Raw genomic sequence first — 19,906 nt, forward strand, 5'->3', positions numbered from 1 at the left:
CCCATAAAAAGCAGTGCCAGGTGCTTATTTATATTTGTTGCATTGGGAGAAAAAATACTTTTCATTCAGATTATATTAATATATGAAACAATCTTTGGTTCAGGTATAAATGAATTTTTATCTAGTCATCAAAAATCAAATTTAACTTAAGATCTTCACTATGAAGCTTACACTTTCTTATGCTTTTATTAAAGTATTTTAGCCAATGACAAACCACATTTTAGGTTTTCCTAGTGCTTCCACGATTTTCTAATGTGCTTTTTAAATTGGTGGGGAATAGAGTCATAACTAACAACTGAATGATAGGGGCTCTGAACTTATATTCAGATACCAAAGCAAAAGGATACCAGGAACTACTTAAATGTTTTAATTTTCACTTCACAGCTGCAGTCAACTAAACATTTTGCACTGCATAACAAGCTGCTATTAAAGTAAAATACTTTAATTCAGTACTGAGTTAGAGACTCAATTGGATGAAGCAATACCAAATACAGGAGGAACATCAGACAGCCTCCTTCAATTCTTCTGTGCTTTCAGATATATGCCATCATTTAGCTTCATTATTTGTGATTTTTTGCTGTTTTTCATAGCATATTTGAGGATTGAGATATGAATATCCCTTGTAACATTCTTCCACAAATTCTCAGGTGCCTTATAGCACTGAAACAATCCTTTCAGGACATAAAAAGATACAGAAGTTTAAGTAACTTTTTTTTATTTTTTTTCCCCCAGTGATAAAGACATTCATGTTCCTAGAAATGAAAAGAGCTTTGTACAAGAACTCTGGAAAGATCTGTATTTAATTGCACCTTTCAAAACTGAGTTACACAAGATAATTTCACTGTTTATACTCAGTACATAAATTAAAAACTTAGGAGATGAGGAACCATAAGCAGACTACATAACTCTGTTTTCTGGAAAAGCATGTCATGAGTAATTTGCCCCTTGTGATGGAAAACAAGGAGGGAGGAGAAAAGGGACAAAGAAAATTAATTTAAGAAACTATAACACCTCTTTTGATCTTGCACGCATGCTGAAAATGGGAAAGTTTCAATCGTTCAGACTAAGCCTTATTTAAAGAGCAAAACGTGCCTGTGTAGCTTAAAGCCTTAGTTCATTAAAAGAAACTATATGCAAAGAGTTAAGTGAATGGTAACTGGGACATTCTTGCATCTTTACTTATATAATAGGAACATTTATAAACTTTTTTGTATTCCACAGAAAGCAATCAGTGTCCACTGTACAAAAAAGCTTCCCCCCCAAGTCAGTCAGTCTGCCATTTCTTTTTAAATTTTCCATTACCTGCTACCTTAAGATCTTCAGGTTGATTTTTAACAACTTGCTAAATAAATTATATATGAATTGAAAGTCTTCCAGCAATTTAGAAACAAAGTACAGGAAAAGGTACTTCAGAGCAGAATTTGACAATAAGTTGCTCAAGGTATTTGCTAAGGAAACCCTTCTCTTTTTACTTTGAAAATGTCTTGCTGCTGTACAAATATCTATGTAAAGCTTTTGCTGAGACTACATAAATTCTAATCCATAACATGTTTTCTTCAGCAAGTAAATCCATTTTCCACATTCTTTGAAGAGGCCATAGAGTTTACAGAAACATCCAACACTTTGCATAATACAGGAGGAACATCAGACAGCCTCCTTCAATTCAGCATTTTATTTACTGAGGCAGAACATTCAAATCTCCTAGAAGGACACGAGAAATGCAATTTTTGAAGTGTAGTTGGCTCTTTTGAATATACCTATTTAAATACTTGTAAGTCATGTTGCTGTGACTCACTGAATATTTGGCTTATCATTTCACAATTTCTACCATGTTAAACATTTGAAAATGCTGTATGTCAGTAGCTTAACAATCAGAAGAGTACTTAATAGCTGACAGACTTAATTTCTGTCTATTGTCCATACTCTAACCATTTCCTAAGTACCTTAACATATTATATATTACTCTGCTTTCAAATATAATTACTTTTTAGACCCTTATAATGACTTTCCAATACCTAACGGGACTACAGGAAAGCAGGAGAGGGACTCTTTCTCAGGGAGTATAGTGATAGGACAAGGGTGAATGGCTTTAAACTAAAAAAAAAGGGGTAGATTTAGATGAGACATGAAGACATTCTTTACTATGACAGTGGTGAGGCACTGCAACAGGTTGCTGAGAAGTTGTGGATGCCCCTTCGCTGGCAGTGTTCAAGGCCAGCTTGGATGGGGCTTTGGGCAACCTGCTCTAGTGGGAGGTGTCCCTGTCCATGGCAGGGGGTTGGAATTAGATGGGCTTTAAGTTCCCTTCCAACCCAAATCATTCTGTGATTGTATGATTAAGTATCTCACTGTGCAACACAATTCGTGTCATAGAGCTAATTTTGATCTTCAATTATGCATGAGAGATCCAAAATCAGATTGGCCGTCTCCACAGCTACTTGTAGGCCACTGTACTTTGCAGCAAAACAGTCCAGTGTCAGCAAGTCAGCAGCATCTACTGAAGGCTCTTTTGGGCAGCTCTGTATAGTTGGAGAGCCAAAGTGGGGTCGCAAAAGCCTCCATTTGAGATTCTGAGTATTTCTGTTAATTCCGCAGCCACATTTTGAGAGTAAATCTGACCAATTAGAGGCAGTCGGAAAACCTGATGGGACAAGCCAACAGTGTCCATAAACCGTGTCTGTGAGAATTTCATCATCATGACTCAGAGAGCAAGCTACAGACTCCAGGGAGCGGCAAAAAGCATCAGCAATCAACTGGTATTGTGTCTGAGAACAATCTGCATCTTTAAAGCTGCTAGTGGACAGACCACAAGTCTAAAAAAAACAAAAGCAAGAAAAAATTAGAACAGTTTTACAGAAATAGCTTTAGTCAAACATTTGAAGTGCTGTTATTTTTAAAGATGGTTCAGCCTTAACAGAAAATTTGTTAGCTTATTCTGATAGAAAAATTTTCTAGATATGTCAAAGCTGAGTTTGCAGATTATCACTCAATAAAAACAACTCAATTTTTACTTTAACACTTAAACACTATTATAGATACCTAAAGAAACATTAACAAGTACAAATACAGTACCGAACTCTGAAAAAGATACCCCTAGCAGAGCGCTTCAAAAACACCCCTTTGTTTCATGAGGTTATACAGAAGTGCAACATTAACCTATAAATGACAAGTGCAAACTGTACCAGTAATTCTACAAAACGTTTTGCTTCCTAAGTATATTAACCAGCTTTAAAAAAAAAAAAAACTCATCTTAAACATACCTTGTATCTTATATATGAAGCCAAATGACTTTCTGTACAGCCGCCTCCTAACAAAGCCAAGGGTTCCTTAATTGTTAACTGTAACACATGCTCTGCAGTTTCACAGGCACGCTGAAAACCATATCAATTTTTTGTTACACATACCATAATATATAAGATTCCCCCCACACACTTTAAAAAAACACCAGCTACTGGAATAAAGATTTTTAGTAATTCCTGGGAGAGACTACATAAATTTGAATGGTGTGAATATAAACTTGCCACATCACTTCCAAAACCATGTTTAATAACTGAAGAATAGTCTTTATTTGTCCACACTCCATATGGAAGAACAGAAAAAATGCTGTATTTTATTTCTTTTTGCAAAGCTGACTTACTAAGTCAACCAATATCAACACCAGTTTTAGAGTAACTATTCAATGAAGAACTATGCTTGACTAGCCTTGCAGGTATTGCTGGTGACCTTTTGATTTTTGGGCAATTTTTACTTTGTGCTCCCATTAACCAAGAATGAGAATGAAAACATTTACCTAGCACTGGCTTTAAGAACAGGTGAAAAATTTCTCTCTGAAAAACTTCCAGCATTAAAATAGAGGTGTTAAAGGAACACAAGCACTCCAAAGATTTTGAAAGTCTGGAAACAAGAGAGTTTCTAAATCACTTTTTTAAAGCTATTTCCTTAAATCTAACCAAGTTTCATTTGGGAACCAAATATTTTCTAAACTCACTGTATTTATATTTTTCTTTACTCTTTATCTTTTCCACTAAAAACACAACTTTTTCAAGAAATATTTCAAGAAAACACGCCCACCTTCAGTTCATCCCACGTCGTTTCATTTCTGTTACAGAGTACCAAGCTGCAGACAACTGTGTCATTAGGAATTAGATGGACAAAATGTTTTGAGCCAAAACTCTTAGTGCATACATCCTTCAAACTGCCGCAACAACTGGGAGAAAATGAATGTATGGAAGCTATAGGCTTGGAACCTGCCCAATTAAGAAAAGTAGAGAACAGCATGTATTAATGTCCTCAGAAGAGATGCCTGTTGCATTTCATAAAGCATGAACATTTTTCCCCTCTTGGCTTTTTAAATTATGTTCGTCAATATCTAAAATTTGTGAGCACAGAAGAAATTGCAAGCAGAAACCAGCACATTTTCAAAGTGCAAGATTCAGTTTTAGTTTAAGATAATAGGTAACCTTATTGCTCTCATTAGAAAGGAGTTTAAAAATAATCTACATCTGCAAACAGTTGCTAGAATTACACTCCTCAAGGAACAACCAGTGATCATCTGTGCGATATGTCGCCATTGCAGCTAGCCAGTTACTTAAATTGCTTTCAGACAAGAAAGGAGCACTTTCCGGTTTGAAGCACTTCCTCTGCTGCTAAGGCAGGAGAGACAGAAATAAACAGAATCCCTGCTCTGCAATGACACCAACCTAGGTAGGTTTTCATTACAAGACTAACATTAAGGGTAACAACTTAGTGCAGAAAACTTGCTTGTTACCTGTCATTTGACTCAGAGGTTCCATCACAGATAGCCCAGCTCTGTCCACAGCCATGACTTGATTCTCTTTCAGATACTGTTTCAATGATGGATGGATAACTTTCTGGCACACTACAAGGCCCACCTCATCATTAACCAGCTGCTTTCCTACATTAAGCAACTGATTCAGCTCTGACATTTCTAGAGAAATTTTGTGATGGACCGTTATCGTTCCTTCTTCAGGGTTGAAGAGGTCTCCTGACATGGACACACAGAAAAGTGCTATCTTGATAGTGTCAGAAGAAATTCTTTTGACTGAAATTAGTTCTGCAAATTGAATTTCTGGTGTTTCTATCAGTAGTCCAGGAAGAACTGTAGAATCCAGAACTCTTCTACCTTTCACAGGCACTGTTACACACTTCCCTAAAACAGCCTTAGTCTCAACACGAGATGGAATAGTAAACATGAAAGCCTTTACTATTAGCATGGTGAGATGATCAACTTCTGTTGCATTAAGCATGCAAGCGGGTTTGCTTGTTAATATGCTGCGTACCAAACAAAGAAGAGTCTTGAGATTGCTAAAATCCACAGATACTCGGCAACCACAGGCCTCAGATTTGAGGTAGTCAGTACACAAACTCAAAAGATGTTTGCATATTTTAATGACAGTGCAAGATGGAACATGTAGGCTTTTAAAGTTTTCAACCAAGCTACAGCAAAGAATAGCAGTAAATAAGCCACAGTCACTGAAGCGGGCTATGTGGTTCTGTACAGAGGCTGTTAAAACCTTTAACACAGGATGACTGACAGAAAGACGGCCAAGTATGGCTGAAGATTGTGAAGTTATGCATACATAGCCTCCCACACCATTGTGGAGTTGCTTAAGTCTACCAGCAGGACCATAGCAAGATTTTAATATCCTATTTAACAGAGACAGTGACTGGCTAACTGTATCCTTAGTTAAAGGGTCACTAATAAATAATGAAGGCTTTTTAGCTTCAAGACGAGACATTTTCAAATTAACATTTTAATTCCAGCCTCCAAATCAGATTTTGTTTTTACTTGGATCTAGAATTCACAGCACTTTAAAATCAAAATTTAATTCACAGTACATTAAATTCAAATTACTACAATTTAATCTTTGTAGCCAAGGATTACTATTTTCAATGTGAAACGGTATGCTAAGTACATCTGATTATCCGCTCAGGATCCATCTCTTAAAATGAGGCTTAAATTGTGAAATTTATATAATGACAACAATAAGCTATTTCATTCACAATGATCATCTTTTTTAGTGTCTGAATGTGATCGAACAGATTTTTTTGCAACAAAGTTCACAAGCATGGTTCCAAAATGGACACCTATAAATGACAGTCCTGCCACAAGTAGAAGGTTCTTTCTACTCCAGCTAGCTTTCCTCATCTCTTCTTCTGGCAACACTCACAGGTGAAAAATTTTCAAAGCTACTTATATCTACAACAAAAAACAGAAAAGTATTAGCATAATCTTCTGACAATATCACATAGCTTGAACTTCTACTTTTTTCCGCACATCACATAAGGACAAATACCAATCTATAATGCTGTTTGAGAATACACATTATTATTACACACGAGCATGCAGTACACAAAAATACATTTTTGTTATTATCTTCAATTCTGACCTCCAGCTTTATCCTGTTTTACTTATAGGTCAATAAATAGCAGGCTACTATAAACTGCACTGACTTGTATGAAAGTATCACAGCATATCACATAGGATCATATTAGCATCATAGCGACCTTAAGCTGTTTTTACATAAGAACAAAAGAACTGAAATACTCAGCATTGCTTCCCAAGCAACTACTTCAGAAACAAAAGCTCTTAATGTTCAACCAACTTTTAAGAAGCCTCTGAAAGACATCTTGCATGTTTTTTTTTTAAGCCTTTAAACACTTCAAAATTTAAGTATTTGTCTACATTTATACATAATCTCTGTGGTATTTAGACTTCTCTCATACTTAATCATTCTTTTCTATTGTAATCAGCATTGCTATTAACAACACAATATATTACACTACGTAAAGTCACAATTATTTCTGAGCAGTTTTGAACCTGAAAAGATGCTATTATAGACCAAGTCAGTCACAGGACTGTTGCCTTGAAAAGCAATGGGGCTGATTTCTAAAACAAATTTAAGTCCCTAATAGCATAACTCAATTCATCGTATTACACAGGACTTAACAGCAGTTTGAGATGATACATGATGCAATTTTGGGGTGCATGTAACTTCCAGGTTAACTCAGCTGCAAAAGAATAAAGAACTCTGGAAGACTGCATCTGTTAGAAAACTCATTTGACTCATCACCTGCTTCAACGCAGACAGCTAACTAGGAAACTTACCTACAACAAATAGCCCTAAAGCTATTTTTCTTTATTTTTCTCTTTTTGCATCACATATGCCACAATCGCAGGCTCTCGCACAAAGTCCTCTGTCTTCACTTGGAAGATGGGGCTGGACTTGATGTGAAACCACCCCCAGTGCACCAGCCCAAGGCCAGCTCCCATAACAATCAGGACCTTGTAGCTCTTCCAGAAGGTTTTAAGGCCCATTGTAAAGTGGCATCTACCTACGTGAAGATAATTTATTTTAAAAATATTCCACAAATCCTCTCTCTTCTAACAGCACAGAACAGATAAGCCTGAATGTTAATAACTTTAACTACAGCACAGCACATGATTAGAACAAAATGACACAAGAAAGCCTTACTTTGTGACCTTCAGGAAGAGAAGGCTTTAAAAACAGCCTCAGTTCATGCATCTTGAAACGCTAATTGCTATTTCTGCTTCAAGTTTCAGCATGCTAAACCTTAATGAGGCTTCGTTACTTTCTTATGTTCACCTAATTACACGCTCTATCGCTTCAGACGACAAATATGTGAAGATGAAGCCAATCTCAAAGCAGTTTTAAAACGCACTATCCTCCCCCAGATAATGAAAATAAAAGAACATCCGCCCCAAGCCCGGCCGCCCCCCGCTCGCCTCAGCCCAGCCGCCCTCCCCAGCACCTCAGGCTCCCGGGGCCGCGCGTTCGAACCCCCACCGGCCGGCAACGGCCTGCGCGCGGCGGGGGCGTCCTTCTCCTCGCCTGCCATTGGCCAGCCCCTCGCCACGTGACCAGCCTTCCACCGAGCTCCGTCCGGCCTCTGCTCCCCCCCCCTCAGCCGCCATTTTGCGTTCGGGCAACGCTGGGCGGGCGGCGGCGGCTACACCTGGCGGCCATTTTGGATAGGGGAGAAGAAGCTCGCGCTCGGCGGCCATCTTGCTTGGGGGCAGGGGAGCCGTTAGAACCGTTAGGGGTAGGCGGTGTGGTGCCTGCACAGGTCGGCGGCCCTGCTCCGCCGGTCTCCGCTGTTTTTAGTTTTTCTCTAGAAACCAAAGTGCTGGGCGGTGGTTTGCGGAGGGGCGGCGGCCCGGTGCCCCCGCGCGTCCCTCAGGCAGCGCCCTGTGAAGCATCGCCCAGGCTTTTAAAAAAAACACCTCAGCTTTGCCCCGCTCCGGCTGCAGTCATTCAGCATCACTCCTTCGCTCACCTGGCTGAGCCTTCGTGCAGGTAGACGCTGGTATCCTCACCAAAACACGTTCACGAGATCTTCCTTGCCTCAGTTCCCTGACTGCTTTGCCAAACACCCCTGCTGCTCGTCTTATTCTGCACTCTCCTGTACTCACACTGCTCCGCTTTCCCTGTACTGCTGTCACTATCATTCAATCATATCACTATCTTCTATCTTACTTGCCTTTTTATTATTATTTTGGTTGTACAGAATTGCGGAGCTTATAATTGCAGACAAAAGGCAGGCGTAAAAAAAAAAAAAGACAAAATTTACATTTTAATCTCTACACAGAAAAAGTGTAACAGTTTATTAAAAAAAAAAAATCAGGAGTAGCTGGGACTTCACTCAGCAATGCAAAAGGATAACAGCCAGCACCTGTCTGTAATTGGCCACTCTCACGTTTCTTTCATTTCCTTTAAATCCCAACACCTGTTTAGTGAAAGTGTAATGTTATTGCAATGTATTGTTGTGCTCTGAAAGTGCATTGGCAATTTGTGTATGAAAATGTTTTGATATCAATAAGCTAAAATAAACTTTTTGGAAGAGCATTTTCCAATGCTTAAGTGGAAAAAAGGCTATGGTGGGCCTGAAATTCCTGAGACAACAAAACCTAAAGATGCTGCTGTGTTCCTCCACATGTAGAAATGCTTTACTAAATATGTGTGTTGTTCAGTGTCACCGCTCAGTTACCTGAGGTGTAGGATCTCAGAAACTGACTAAAAGAGCCTCGAGTCTGCACTGGACAGCACTCGCTGTCTGTTATCTAAGCTCTGGAGAGTTCAGAAAAAATATATATATCATGAAGGTCAATTTTGATTCTTTTATAAGAAATAGTTAATAATAACTACTCTTAGAGAGGTCCTCAATTAGTGTTTCTGTTTTTGTCTTTTTCAGGTGCCTGTTTCTCCCCACACGTGGTAAAGGCACCCAAAGATGGGCAGAGTGTGAACAGTTCGCAGCTGTTGTGTTAGAAGATGCTGTATTTTCAAGTGGGCATGTGTGGCAGGAATTTTCAGTTCCTTATCTCTACTGAATTCCAAATTGCTTCAGCACTGGCAGTCCCTTCTTTGCTAAGGTAAGATGCTGTTCATCAGCTGACTGAAAATACTTTAGCTTGCTTTCTGGGAAGCCCTGTTTCCTCAGTTCTCCTGAGTGTCTACCATTCCACTTAACCTCAAATTTCAGGAAGATATTGTGCTCCATCAACTGGGAGTGCCACACGGCTGACACGAGCAAGTCCAGGAGGTTCATGAAGCACCTAGATGATAACTTCTTGGTGCAGGTGCTAACAGAGCCAACTAGGAAAGGTGCCCTCCTAGACCTGTTGCTAGAAAACAGAGAGGGTCTGGTGGGAGATGTGGTGATTGGTGGCCGCCTTGGTCATAGCGACCATGAAGTGGTTGAGTTCAAAATTTACGGTGACAGAAGGAAAAGTGCCACCAAAACCTCATCCCTAGATATGGGGAAAGCGGACTTCAGGCTGCTCAGGGAACTAGTCAGCAAGGCCCCCTGGGAAACTGCTCTTGAAGGCCTCGATGTCCACCAGTGCTGGTCATTCTTTAAGCGATGCCTCCTAGAAGCACAAGATCAGGCAATTCCTGAATATCGCAAGTCAGGCAGGCGGGGCAGGAGGCCGGCGTGGCTGACCAGGAACATTCTAATGGAGATTAGGCGGAAACAGAGAGTGTTTTGCTACTGGAAGGAGGGCCAGGTGTCATGGAAAGAATACAGGGATGCTGTTCGTGTTTGTATGGAGAAAGTTCGAGTGGCCAAAGCACAGCTAGAGTTGAAGCTGGCTGTGTCTGTGAGAGAAAACAAAAAGGTTTTTTTTAGATATGTGAATGGAAAAAGGAGAACTAAAGAATACATAGGGCCGCTCCTTGATAGGGAAGGTCTCCTCACAGACAATGACGTAGGCAAAGCAGAGACGCTTAACGCCTTCTTTGCCTCTGTCTTCATTGCCGATGATGGGCTTCGGGATCCAGGGTGCCCCGAGCTGGAGGACCGGGACGGTGGGGATGACAAACTCCCAGCCGACCCTGAACGTGTGCGGGATTTGCTACTCCACCTCGATCCCTACAAGTCCATGGGTCCGGATGGGATTCATCCCCGGGTGCTGAAAGAGCTGGCGGACGTCATCGCGGAACCTCTCTCAATTATTTTTCAACGATCCTGGGAATTTGGAGAGGTCCCGGTAGACTGGAAGCTGGCAAATGTCGTGCCGATTTTCAAGAAGGGTCAGAAAGAAGACCCTAGCAATTACAGGCCTGTCAGTCTCACGTCAGTGCCTGGTAAAATCATGGAGAAGATGGTTCTCGAACTTATTGAGGCGCACCTGGGGGACAAAGCAGTCATTGGTCCCAGCCAGCATGGGTTTGTGAAGGGTAGGTCCTGCCTAACTAACCTGATTTCCTTTTATGATAAGATCACCCGTATGGTGGACCAAGGGAAACCAGCTGATGTGATTTTTTTGGACTTCAGCAAGGCTTTTGACACGGTTTCCCATAGGATCCTACTGGACAAAATGTCCAGCATACAGCTAAATAAAAACATCATACAATGGGTGAGCAATTGGCTAACGGGCAGGGCCCAAAGGGTTATGGTAAATGGGGCTGCGTCAGGCTGGTGGGCGGTCACCAGTGGGGTCCCTCAAGGCTCCATTTTAGGGCCGGTACTTTTCAATATTTTTATAAACGATCTGGATGTAGGAATAGAAGGTATTTTGAGCAAATTTGCTGATGACACCAAACTTGGAGGAGTTGTGGACTCGAATGAGGGTGGAAAGGCCTTGCAGAGGGATCTGGATAGGTTGGAGAGCTGGGCGATCACCAACCGCATGAAGTTCAATAAGAGCAAGTGCCGGGTCCTGCACCTGGGACGGGGAAACCCTGGCTGCACGTACAGACTGGGCGATGAGACGCTGGAGAGCAGCCTAGAAGAGAGGGATCTGGGGGCTGTGGTAGACAGCAAGTTGAATATGAGCCAGCAGTGTGCCCTGGCAGCCAGGAGGGCCAACCGTGTCCTGGGGTGCATCAAGCACGGCATCGCTAGTAGGTTAAGGGAGGTGATTGTCCCGCTCTACTCTGCGCTGGTGCGGCCTCACCTCGAGTACTGTGTGCAGTTCTGGGCACCACAGTATAAAAAGGACATGAAACTGTTGGAGAGTGTCCAGAGGAGGGCTACGAAGATGGTGAAAGGCCTGGAGGGGAAGACGTACGAAGAACGGCTGAGGTCACTGGGCCTGTTCAGCCTGGAGAAGAGGAGGCTGAGGGGAGACCTCATCACAGTCTACAACTTCCTCGTAAGGGGGTGTCGAGAGGCAGGAGACCTTTTCTCCATTAACACCAGTGACAGGACCCGCGGGAACGGGGTTAAGCTGAGGCAGGGGAAATTTAGGCTTGACATCAGGAGGGGGCTCTTCACAGAGAGGGTGGTTGCACACTGGAACAGGCTCCCCAAGGAAGTTGTCACTGCACCGAGCCTGTCTGAATTTAAGAAGAGATTGGACTGTGCACTTAGTCACATGGTCTGAACTTTTGGGTAGACCTGTGCGGTGTCAAGAGTTGGACTTGATGATCCTTAAGGGTCCCTTCCAACTCAGGATATTCTATGATTCTATGATTCTATGATCATTTTTGAAATATGCCTCACTCTTGCTACCAAGAATCTATATGTTTAATTCTAGGGCTTTATTTATTTTGTCACTTTTGAGCCTGTCCATTAAAAATTTAGGTGTTAAAATACTACCAACAAAACACAAAAGCTTGTTGGCTTTGTTTTTAAGACTATAATTGCTGAGAGTTGTTTTTCTGTCTCATGGTTGTCTTCATGTTTCCTTATGCATAGTTTCATTTTCAGGCTTGTATTAGTTTGTAAAAAATCTGATATTCCATTAAACAGATTTTGTTGCCAAATAACAGCAATTGTAGTAGATCTCAATCTTGTGTTCTGCAATGTGGAAAATGATAATGTATTTTGAGGAGCGTTGGCATCTCTTCCTGTAGAGCTTTTTTTTTTTTTTCCTGATTTCTGAATATTAGTATTTTGGTTTTGTTTCTTCTATTGCTTTGTAAATTAATTTTGGAAACGGTTTCTTTCTTTTAATGGTCCTTGTCACAGTAGCATTGTTGATGTGTGGCAAATTCTTACGTTAAAGAGGTTGCTGATGCCAGAACAATTTAGGTGATAAGCACCCATCTCTAATTTGTTTTCAAGCAAGACATGAACATTTGTGGAGGAGATAATACTCTGGTATATTTTGTTTCAACTCTTATTCATATCATTGCTACTGTAAAGATTAATGATAAAACACTACCAGTCAAGATATGGTTCTTGAGTTCACAAATCTACAGCACCATTGTGAAATATTTGCCATATGCAGTTCATAAATGGTGTACCACCTAGGTAGATTAGGGAATGTCCCTTGTGTTATTTGTTAGCCTTTTGGTTACCGTAACACAAGGTATTGTTAATTCCATGTCAATGTTAGGTTTGCTAATATTATTTTTGCTGTTGTAGGAGATCTTTGTTGATGGCATGCTCCACAGCAAATTGTAATTCTAAATTTCCTAATTTAAGATCATGATTCTTGAGGCTTGGATAATAAACTATCTATAGCAATTATCACTCTTCTTTTTTTGGTATTTTTTTTGCCTACTGTTTTTCTATTTATCTTTTTTTTTCTTTTTGGTTGGGAGGACAAGGTGCAGGGATTGTTAACAAAGCTATAGATACTCACCTTTCACTAAAAAAAAATCTTAGATGCTGCTTAAAATTTGGAGACCAGATTTTTTTTTTTTTTTTTTTTTTTTTTTTTTACAGAGAATCTGATAAGCCATAAATGTCCAGGTTTTGTGCTGTTTGGGAAGGGCTGTGATGTATACTGTTACCTGCTTTTCATTTTTCTGTGTTGTATATCATTAAAAGACATTGAGAAACACAACTGGTTTTTGCTTTGGTGGTTTGGTGGATGCCATTTCCTTTTAGCTTCAATCTGTCCTAGTTCTAGCAGCTGCTGTTTCAAGAATTGTAAGATTCTATCTCTTACTAAGATTCTTATAATAGTTCTGCTACATTTACTTCCAAAGTGAAGTAGGATCTTACTACCAGACTGAATTGGAAAACATGGTATTGTAAGTGATCAAGAGCACTGTTACCTATGCTGTTTCTGAAACTTGCTATCAGTAATGTTGACAGAATTTACTTGATAAGGTAGTAGAGATTTTAGGGCTGTTTTGTGCAAGGGAGGATGATGGTCTTGCGTTTCATGGCGTGGTATTCCAGGTTCTATGTGAGCATTATTTGAAAATTCACTTTGCTCTTTATTACTTGCTTTTTAGTATTACTATGATGAGTTGCAGTAGATACAATTCCTCTAACTGCACTTCTTCAGAACATAGTAAAAACATCTGATTAGCTATATTGAAGTTTATTTTCAGTAGTTGCTTGCGGAATGGCTCTCAGTTCAAACTCATTCCTAAACTAGTTGTTACTGTAACTGGGTTATTTCTCACTGTTTACAATGCATTTACTATTTCTGTTTCTTACTGCTTGGATATTGGCATGATGTATAAACAAACTATTGAAGAAACTGGAAGTTTTCATTGAGCCAGTATATGGAATTGCACCCTTGCAGCTTTCACTTTTTCATGTAGTTGTTCTGAGATGTCAGGTCTAGGCATTTGGAGATTTGGAATGAAAGCACTGCAGAGAAGTGATTATCTAATTCAAAATTATTATGACTGGATCTTAATATCAAAATTAGCTGTGCTATGCTACGTTGTTCTTAAGTTGGTCTTTATCTTGTTTTGCCCTTTTTTTTTTTTTTTAAAGCTAAGTAAGGATAATGACTGCATTTTAAAATATGTAAGTGTAGTGCCTGACAGAGAAAGATACCACCAACCTGACTTGCGTCCTGAAGTTTTGACAGCTCTGTCACAATGTTTTACAGTAACTGGAACTATGCAGTGGGAAGTGGGTACCTATTCCTGCATTCTTACTCTTTTTCTGTACTATCTCTAAAAAAAAAAAAATCAGATTCCTCTAGTGTGTTAAGAGACCTTTCCTTTAGGAAACTTTAGAATGTAGAAGTCAGCTCTGTTCTCAGTGTAATTTCTGTTGCAGTTTGTTTGTTGCAGGAGCCAGATACAACCACTTGCTTTTTTTCTTGATTTTGAAGCTTGAGTTGTCTTACTGGTTTTTATTTTCTGCCAGTGTAGGTATACTCTCATTCACTTGGTTTTCTGTCCAATCACTATCTTTCCCTTGTCTGATGCCTTTGGTCCTGTCCTGTGTGAAAAAAAGAATGTATCTTAATTTTTTATTCTCTGGTGTTTGTAGATATTAATTTGGTACCACTGGGCCTATCCCATGTCCGTTCTGAATTACAGCATTGTGGGGCTACCTGCAAAGGCTTTCACTGATTTCACATAATTTGCTGCCTTCTGAAAAGTGAATGTTTAGCTCCCGTTTATGTGGAGAGTGATGAACTTTTCCAGTATTTTCAGTGTAGTGACCGTAATTGTTGTCAGGTAGGAAAAAGGCAGTTAAAAAACTGAAATGAATTTGACAGGTGACAAGAGTTGTGGCTTGCGTTGCAAGTCTACTTGAAGGCTGTAGTCATTTGAGTGAGTTAGTGTTCTTCTAAGGAAAAAAAAGTCTCAGTGATTAACTAGAGCTTTCCTCTTGTACTCAGGGGAGGAGAGTGGGTTTAGCTTTCAGCATGAATTAACACTTCCTAAGTTATTTGGAATGGCCCTGGTCAGGGTCAGGATCTGTGCAGCTAAATATTTCTCACTGACTGTGCCAAATTAAGCTGACTAAATCCTGTTTGGGATAAGCAAGAGGATGTCTGAAATTCACTTTACATTTGTGCAACCAGAATAATGCTCAGGTCACATTGCTTTATGCATGTAATGAAAAGTTTAAAAATTTAAAATGATTTTAAAAGTAAAAAATTTAAAAGTTTAAAATTTTAAATGAACATACAAACACACATAGTAAACCAGAAGCCATAACTTCTTTAATCCAAAAACAAAACCACAAACCAAAATAAAACAAGCAACAAAAAAATGTGCTCTGTTCTTCCACTTGTTTAAACTCTGATACCCCTGTGTACCAGAACTGTACGTAGCAAATAGGTGTCTCAATTCTGAAATTTGTTTTCTGCAGTTTGGCCTTGCTGAACTCCTGTTAAGAGCAGGACGGCGTATTATATTTGAGAGAGATGTTATTTCTGTAGGAGCATTGATGTATGCAGCCTGTCATGGGCTCCCTAGCTACACTGGAGTGGAGTATCCACAAGATAGGAGGGGATGACCTTCACTTAGATTTGAGGACTCTGACAAGTGCTGGTATTATTTAATGTATTCAGGTTTTGGTTTTGCTCTTTTTCCCTGTTGAAAACAAGGCCTTTTTTCAATTGTGTGTGTGTGTTTTTCTTCTCTCTTATTCTTTAGTCTTTGAGCTATGCAAATGGATTTTATGTGAAGGCATTGTTTTGGATGAGAAGTTAGACCTGAGGTTGAGACAGTATTTTACTAGGAACATTCTGGGTTTAATTTGCTGCTGTCTGAAAGGTTGTTTAGGATAATTAAGGTCGTTTTGTCTCTACCTTGGTACTGGTCCGAAAAATAGTTCTAATTTTGTATTTCAGGTGTTTGTTGCTTAGTGTCGGAATGGTAATACAGTTCTTTAAAGATACTGAGACAAGCAGCTAAGTAATTCTCCTTTAAAGAAGAGTTTTCCTTGGGTTTCTTAAAGCAGAGAATATAGTATGAAGAGCAGCAATAATGGGGAAAAAGAGTAATAGATTTGAAAATATTTCCTGTTGAATAATATTCCCTCTATTCTGGTATAGAGATCTGAGTTTTTTCTAGTGCTGATCATTTTTAATTGTTATTTTTATAGGACCAGTTTACATTGAAAAGTCATAACAGTCATGGCATCCAACAAATTTGTCATTAAGGTAAGTGGAATGTTATAGCTTTCAGTTAAAAAAAAAAAAAAAAGAAAAGTAAAGGAAAAGATACTTCATGATACTGCTTAGAATGTTTGTACGGTATTTTAGAAAGCTAATGATGAAGAGGTGGCCTATGGTCGTGGTAGCATATTTTATATCAACATTTCTGCCTTTGGAAGCAAACTTCTTGGATTGCTTGCACAGTGTGTCTGATGTTGGCTGAATATTAGAGTCATGTAATTAAAAGTGATTAATTATGTAGCTAGAAACTGTGTGAAACCTTGATAAAACAGTATTTGCTACCAGGCATAAAACTTAGCGTTGATTCTTCTTGTACTGTAGTCTTGCAATATTTGTGTAATTCCCAGAGAATCTAGGAATTTGTGGTTTAAGGGCAGTATTTTTCTTAAACTTTTTTTTTAATCACATTTGACTCTTCATTTTCATCTTTTCTTGCCTCTCTTCCTATTCTTAGGGATTAGTTATTTTATATCTGGTAAAATTCTGTTATGGTTTCTTTTGCAAACAATTAGTTATACATCTGAAGTGTGGCACTTTTCAAAACATTCTGTAATAAATATAGCACGTTGTAATTCTTTTAGCATAACTGTATCAGTTTATTAACTAACAGCTAAACTAATTGCTTAGTAAAAATTGTGAAGCCTTCCCTTTGGACCATCTTTCCTACTTCCGTCTGTTCATGTACATCTGGGGTAGTGCATTTCTGAATGGTTAGAGCAGTTTTCTCAACAGAAGAGACTTTTTTTTTTTTTTTTTTTTTTGGAGTACAGCTACAAAAATCTTCCTGGCTGATCAGGCTGTGGAAGCTGTTGAATCTTGTTTTCTTGTGAGTAACTAACCTGTTTAACAAGCAGACCAATTTTACTTCATTTATTTTTTGCTATGGAGTACAGTCTGTTATTTTCCGTGGAAAAGTTATCTTATTTAGTGGACACTTATTTAAATCTTTTTACTGTTTTAACATGGTTGTAAACCTTAAATTGACATTATCATGTCATTTTTTTTTCCATGTTCTCCTTTATTGACATACTGTTCAGTACTTCTCAATTAAGGGAGGAGTTAGGAGGAATATGTTTGATTTTGAGCTCATTTTATCTGATATGCTGACTTGATACGCTGCTGGTGTATTGACAGGAGAACAACAGGACCTGGGGGTAAAGCCATTGTTTTTCTCAGCTGCTGTCTCTTGGTGTCATTAATAGTAATGCAAGTGGTATGAGCTGAAATATCTTTGCTAGATAAAAAGGCCTAAGATGATTGGTTACTAACCTGTGTTGCAGTTTGCTGATTCAGCATAGGCACTTCACTGTTACTCAGTATATACCCTGGTAATCACTAAGTACTTTAATATCACTGCCTGAGCAGATGAATCATTTCACATTGAGCTTGAATTTGTAGGTAAGCAATATAATAGGTACAGCTTTTGAGATACTTCATTTTCTTCCCACTAACGTTTAAGAAATGATAATTAATATTTGCATGCACAGAATGTTGAAAATTAACTCATTGACTTTACATTGCATATTTGATACTTTTTATTCAAGGCAAATATGTAAAAAGCTAATTGGAATTCATTTTGGGCAGAGAGATGCATATCATTGTATTTTAGACCAGGGATCTTGTGTGTGAATTTTTGCTTCTTTATATTCATTGGTTGTATATTTAATGTGAATAATTCCTTTTTTAAAGATAGCCCAACTTTCACATGATTTTATTTTTTCAAGAAAGGTCCCTGTGCAGATTCTCCAATAAAGGGCAGAACATACTACCACTCCTCTCCACAAGGAGAGTATGGAGAAAAAAAAGTGTATTTTTAGTTTTAGGTTCCTCGTGTTTGAAATCAATGGGGATATTTTATGGAATCTGAAAATCTGTTTCATGTATGCCTTGTCTTCTCTGTTCTCTATTTTAGATTTTTACATTTTATAAGTATGCATACATTAATCTTTTTGGTAAGAGACTGAAATGTGCAGCTAATTCATCTTTTGAGTCTTAGCTAACTCGAACATAATTTAGGAGGAAAACACCTGTCATGTTTTTAATAGCTTTGCTTCTTAAAGTGCATGTTAAATCAGGATCTCAGTACCTCCAGTGTAATGGTCAGATGTTTCCAGTAGAGGGAGGGGTTGGCTTATTTTTGAAAGGTGTTTCTAAGCCTGCTTTTATGGGCAATTAAAAGCGAATGGAATAAAATAATTGATGCAGTAAATTTGCTTTAAACCTTAATACAAAAACTATAGTGAAGTCCTAAACACACGTTCTTTGCTTGCCAAGTGGCTGGATGCCATAGTGTTGTGATGTGCAATAGATAATATTTTATACAGATTAATTTCATCAGCCATTTCCAATTTTAAGTAATATTGATACTTCATAAAGCACTATATGGTAAAATACTCCTAAATATGTAAAATCAGACATATGAATTTAATTAAGCTTTCTGTGTTGCTAAAGAATTTTACTGCTGTTCTGAGAAATAAATCTTAACTTTAATTGGTGAGGCTTAAAGCAAAATCATGAACTTTATACAGACTTGAAAAATAATATCACTAGGGCCTTGTTTAAAACTTTGGACAAGCTAGAAAGAATTACTCCTCCAAAATTATGTAAATTGAGTTAATCCATGTGAAACTGCAAATCTAAATACAGAAAATTTTATAGCTGTAATAGAAAAATTTCATTTACTGATTTCTGCAGTTTGTTCATTTGCCAAACACTGAAGACTTCTTAAGTTGTTACTACACTTCAATAGCTCAACTCAAAAGGAAGCTTATTTTACTTTGGCATTTCTTACTTTCAGAAATTAAGAGCCTCTGTTCTATCTCAGCATTGCAGGCCTTTGCTAGCATGTATCTTAGATTTAAGATAATTATAGTTTGTATTCCCTCTGGTCATCCAGCACACTCTGCAATTGATTTTTCCATAGTGTTCCTTGTTATCAGTTGAAATTATTGTATGCTGGGAGTGTATATGAAACCCTACTTGGTCCTTCCTACTAAAATCTTTTTTTTTACTTTGTATTGTGGGCTCCTTTGAAGCAGCAAGCATTTTTCTTTCTTTCTTGAGAGTAAAGCTAGAGGTATTGAATGTGACTGGATAGGAAAATAAAAGTGTGACTGGAATGTAGTCAATCTTCCCCTTTGTTTTGCTTCTTTATATATCTGTTACTTAATTATCCATAATATAATGAAATCATTTATATGTTGCTTTATAAGAAAACACATCATAACATCTGTCTTTGGAATATCTCATAGTGCCCCATGAAAGAAAGTGTACATACAAATTATGTTGATTGTAGGCCCTAATGGGTAGGTAGAAAGAAATGGAAACATATTCTGTTTTTAGGGTCTTTAGCACAGACCTTCTCATGATACTGTTTTGTTTGGTCTGAAATAAGAAAATGAATGATTTAATTCAGAGGGGCCCTTATGACATCATTTTTTGGTATTTCCATGCGTGCCTAAATCTGTTAATAGATATCTAATGTTAAAGCTTCTTACTGTATCTCTGGTCTTTGCAGTGTGCTTTAATTTTCTTGCTACCAGCTGAAATATTATACAATGATGTGTTAACAAAGATTTCGGTATC

At 38.5% G+C, this 19,906-nt stretch overlaps 2 protein-coding genes across 19 annotated transcripts in view; one reads left to right on the forward strand and one right to left on the reverse strand.

Annotated features, from left to right (window-relative positions):
- Positions 1–2,209: 2,209 nt before the first annotated feature.
- MKKS (McKusick-Kaufman syndrome) lies at positions 2,210–8,486 on the reverse strand. Of its 10 annotated transcripts, none has more exons than XM_035320351.1 (6): positions 8,320–8,482; positions 7,130–7,352; positions 4,769–6,220; positions 4,072–4,247; positions 3,261–3,371; positions 2,210–2,813 (listed from the first exon to the last, which is right to left on the reverse strand). In XM_035320351.1, the coding sequence occupies exons 3-6, from the start codon at positions 5,757–5,759 to the stop codon at positions 2,376–2,378; spliced, it is 1,716 nt and encodes a 571-aa protein (XP_035176242.1). In that variant the 5' UTR covers positions 5,760–6,220; positions 7,130–7,352; positions 8,320–8,482; the 3' UTR covers positions 2,210–2,375. The 10 variants fall into 10 exon arrangements, with proteins under 10 accessions (XP_035176242.1, XP_035176241.1, XP_035176243.1 ...); XM_035320350.1 differs by having other exon boundaries at positions 7,130–7,356; positions 8,320–8,481; XM_035320352.1 differs by lacking the exon at positions 8,320–8,482 and adding an exon at positions 7,999–8,132 and having other exon boundaries at positions 7,130–7,356.
- Positions 8,219–19,906, forward strand: part of SLX4IP (SLX4 interacting protein) — a 79,700-nt gene continuing 68,012 nt past the window's right edge. For 4 of the 9 annotated variants that reach the window (XM_035320362.1, XM_035320358.1, XM_035320368.1 and 1 more), the window contains exons 1-4: positions 8,219–8,339; positions 9,235–9,277; positions 9,382–9,415; positions 16,249–16,306. Coding sequence is in view for 5 of the 9 variants with exons in the window: in XM_035320358.1 (XP_035176249.1) it covers positions 16,280–16,306 (27 nt within the window). In the remaining 4 variants the exon portion in view is untranslated. Of the gene's footprint in view, positions 8,340–8,749; positions 9,146–9,234; positions 9,416–16,248; positions 16,307–17,696; positions 17,720–19,906 lie in introns of those variants that run through there. The other 5 variants (XM_035320360.1, XM_035320359.1, XM_035320363.1 and 2 more) reach the window with 5 other exon arrangements.

The sequence above is a fragment of the Oxyura jamaicensis genome, chromosome 3, assembly GCF_011077185.1.
Source record: "Oxyura jamaicensis isolate SHBP4307 breed ruddy duck chromosome 3, BPBGC_Ojam_1.0, whole genome shotgun sequence".
Lineage (NCBI taxonomy): Eukaryota > Metazoa > Chordata > Aves > Anseriformes > Anatidae > Oxyura > Oxyura jamaicensis.

Bases quoted from the DNA above. Each gene is read 5' to 3' on its own strand.
- MKKS (XM_035320356.1), bottom strand. From the start codon at position 5,759: ATGTCTCGTCTTGAAGCTAAAAAGCCTTCATTATTTATTAGTGACCCT. The intron at 3,372-4,071 runs GTGGGCGTGTTT...TATGGTTTTCAG, and splicing joins CGACGTGGGATGAACTGAAG to CGTGCCTGTGAAACTGCAGA. The intron at 2,814-3,260 runs GTATGTTTAAGA...TGTTTTTTTTAG, and splicing joins CTTCATATATAAGATACAAG to ACTTGTGGTCTGTCCACTAG.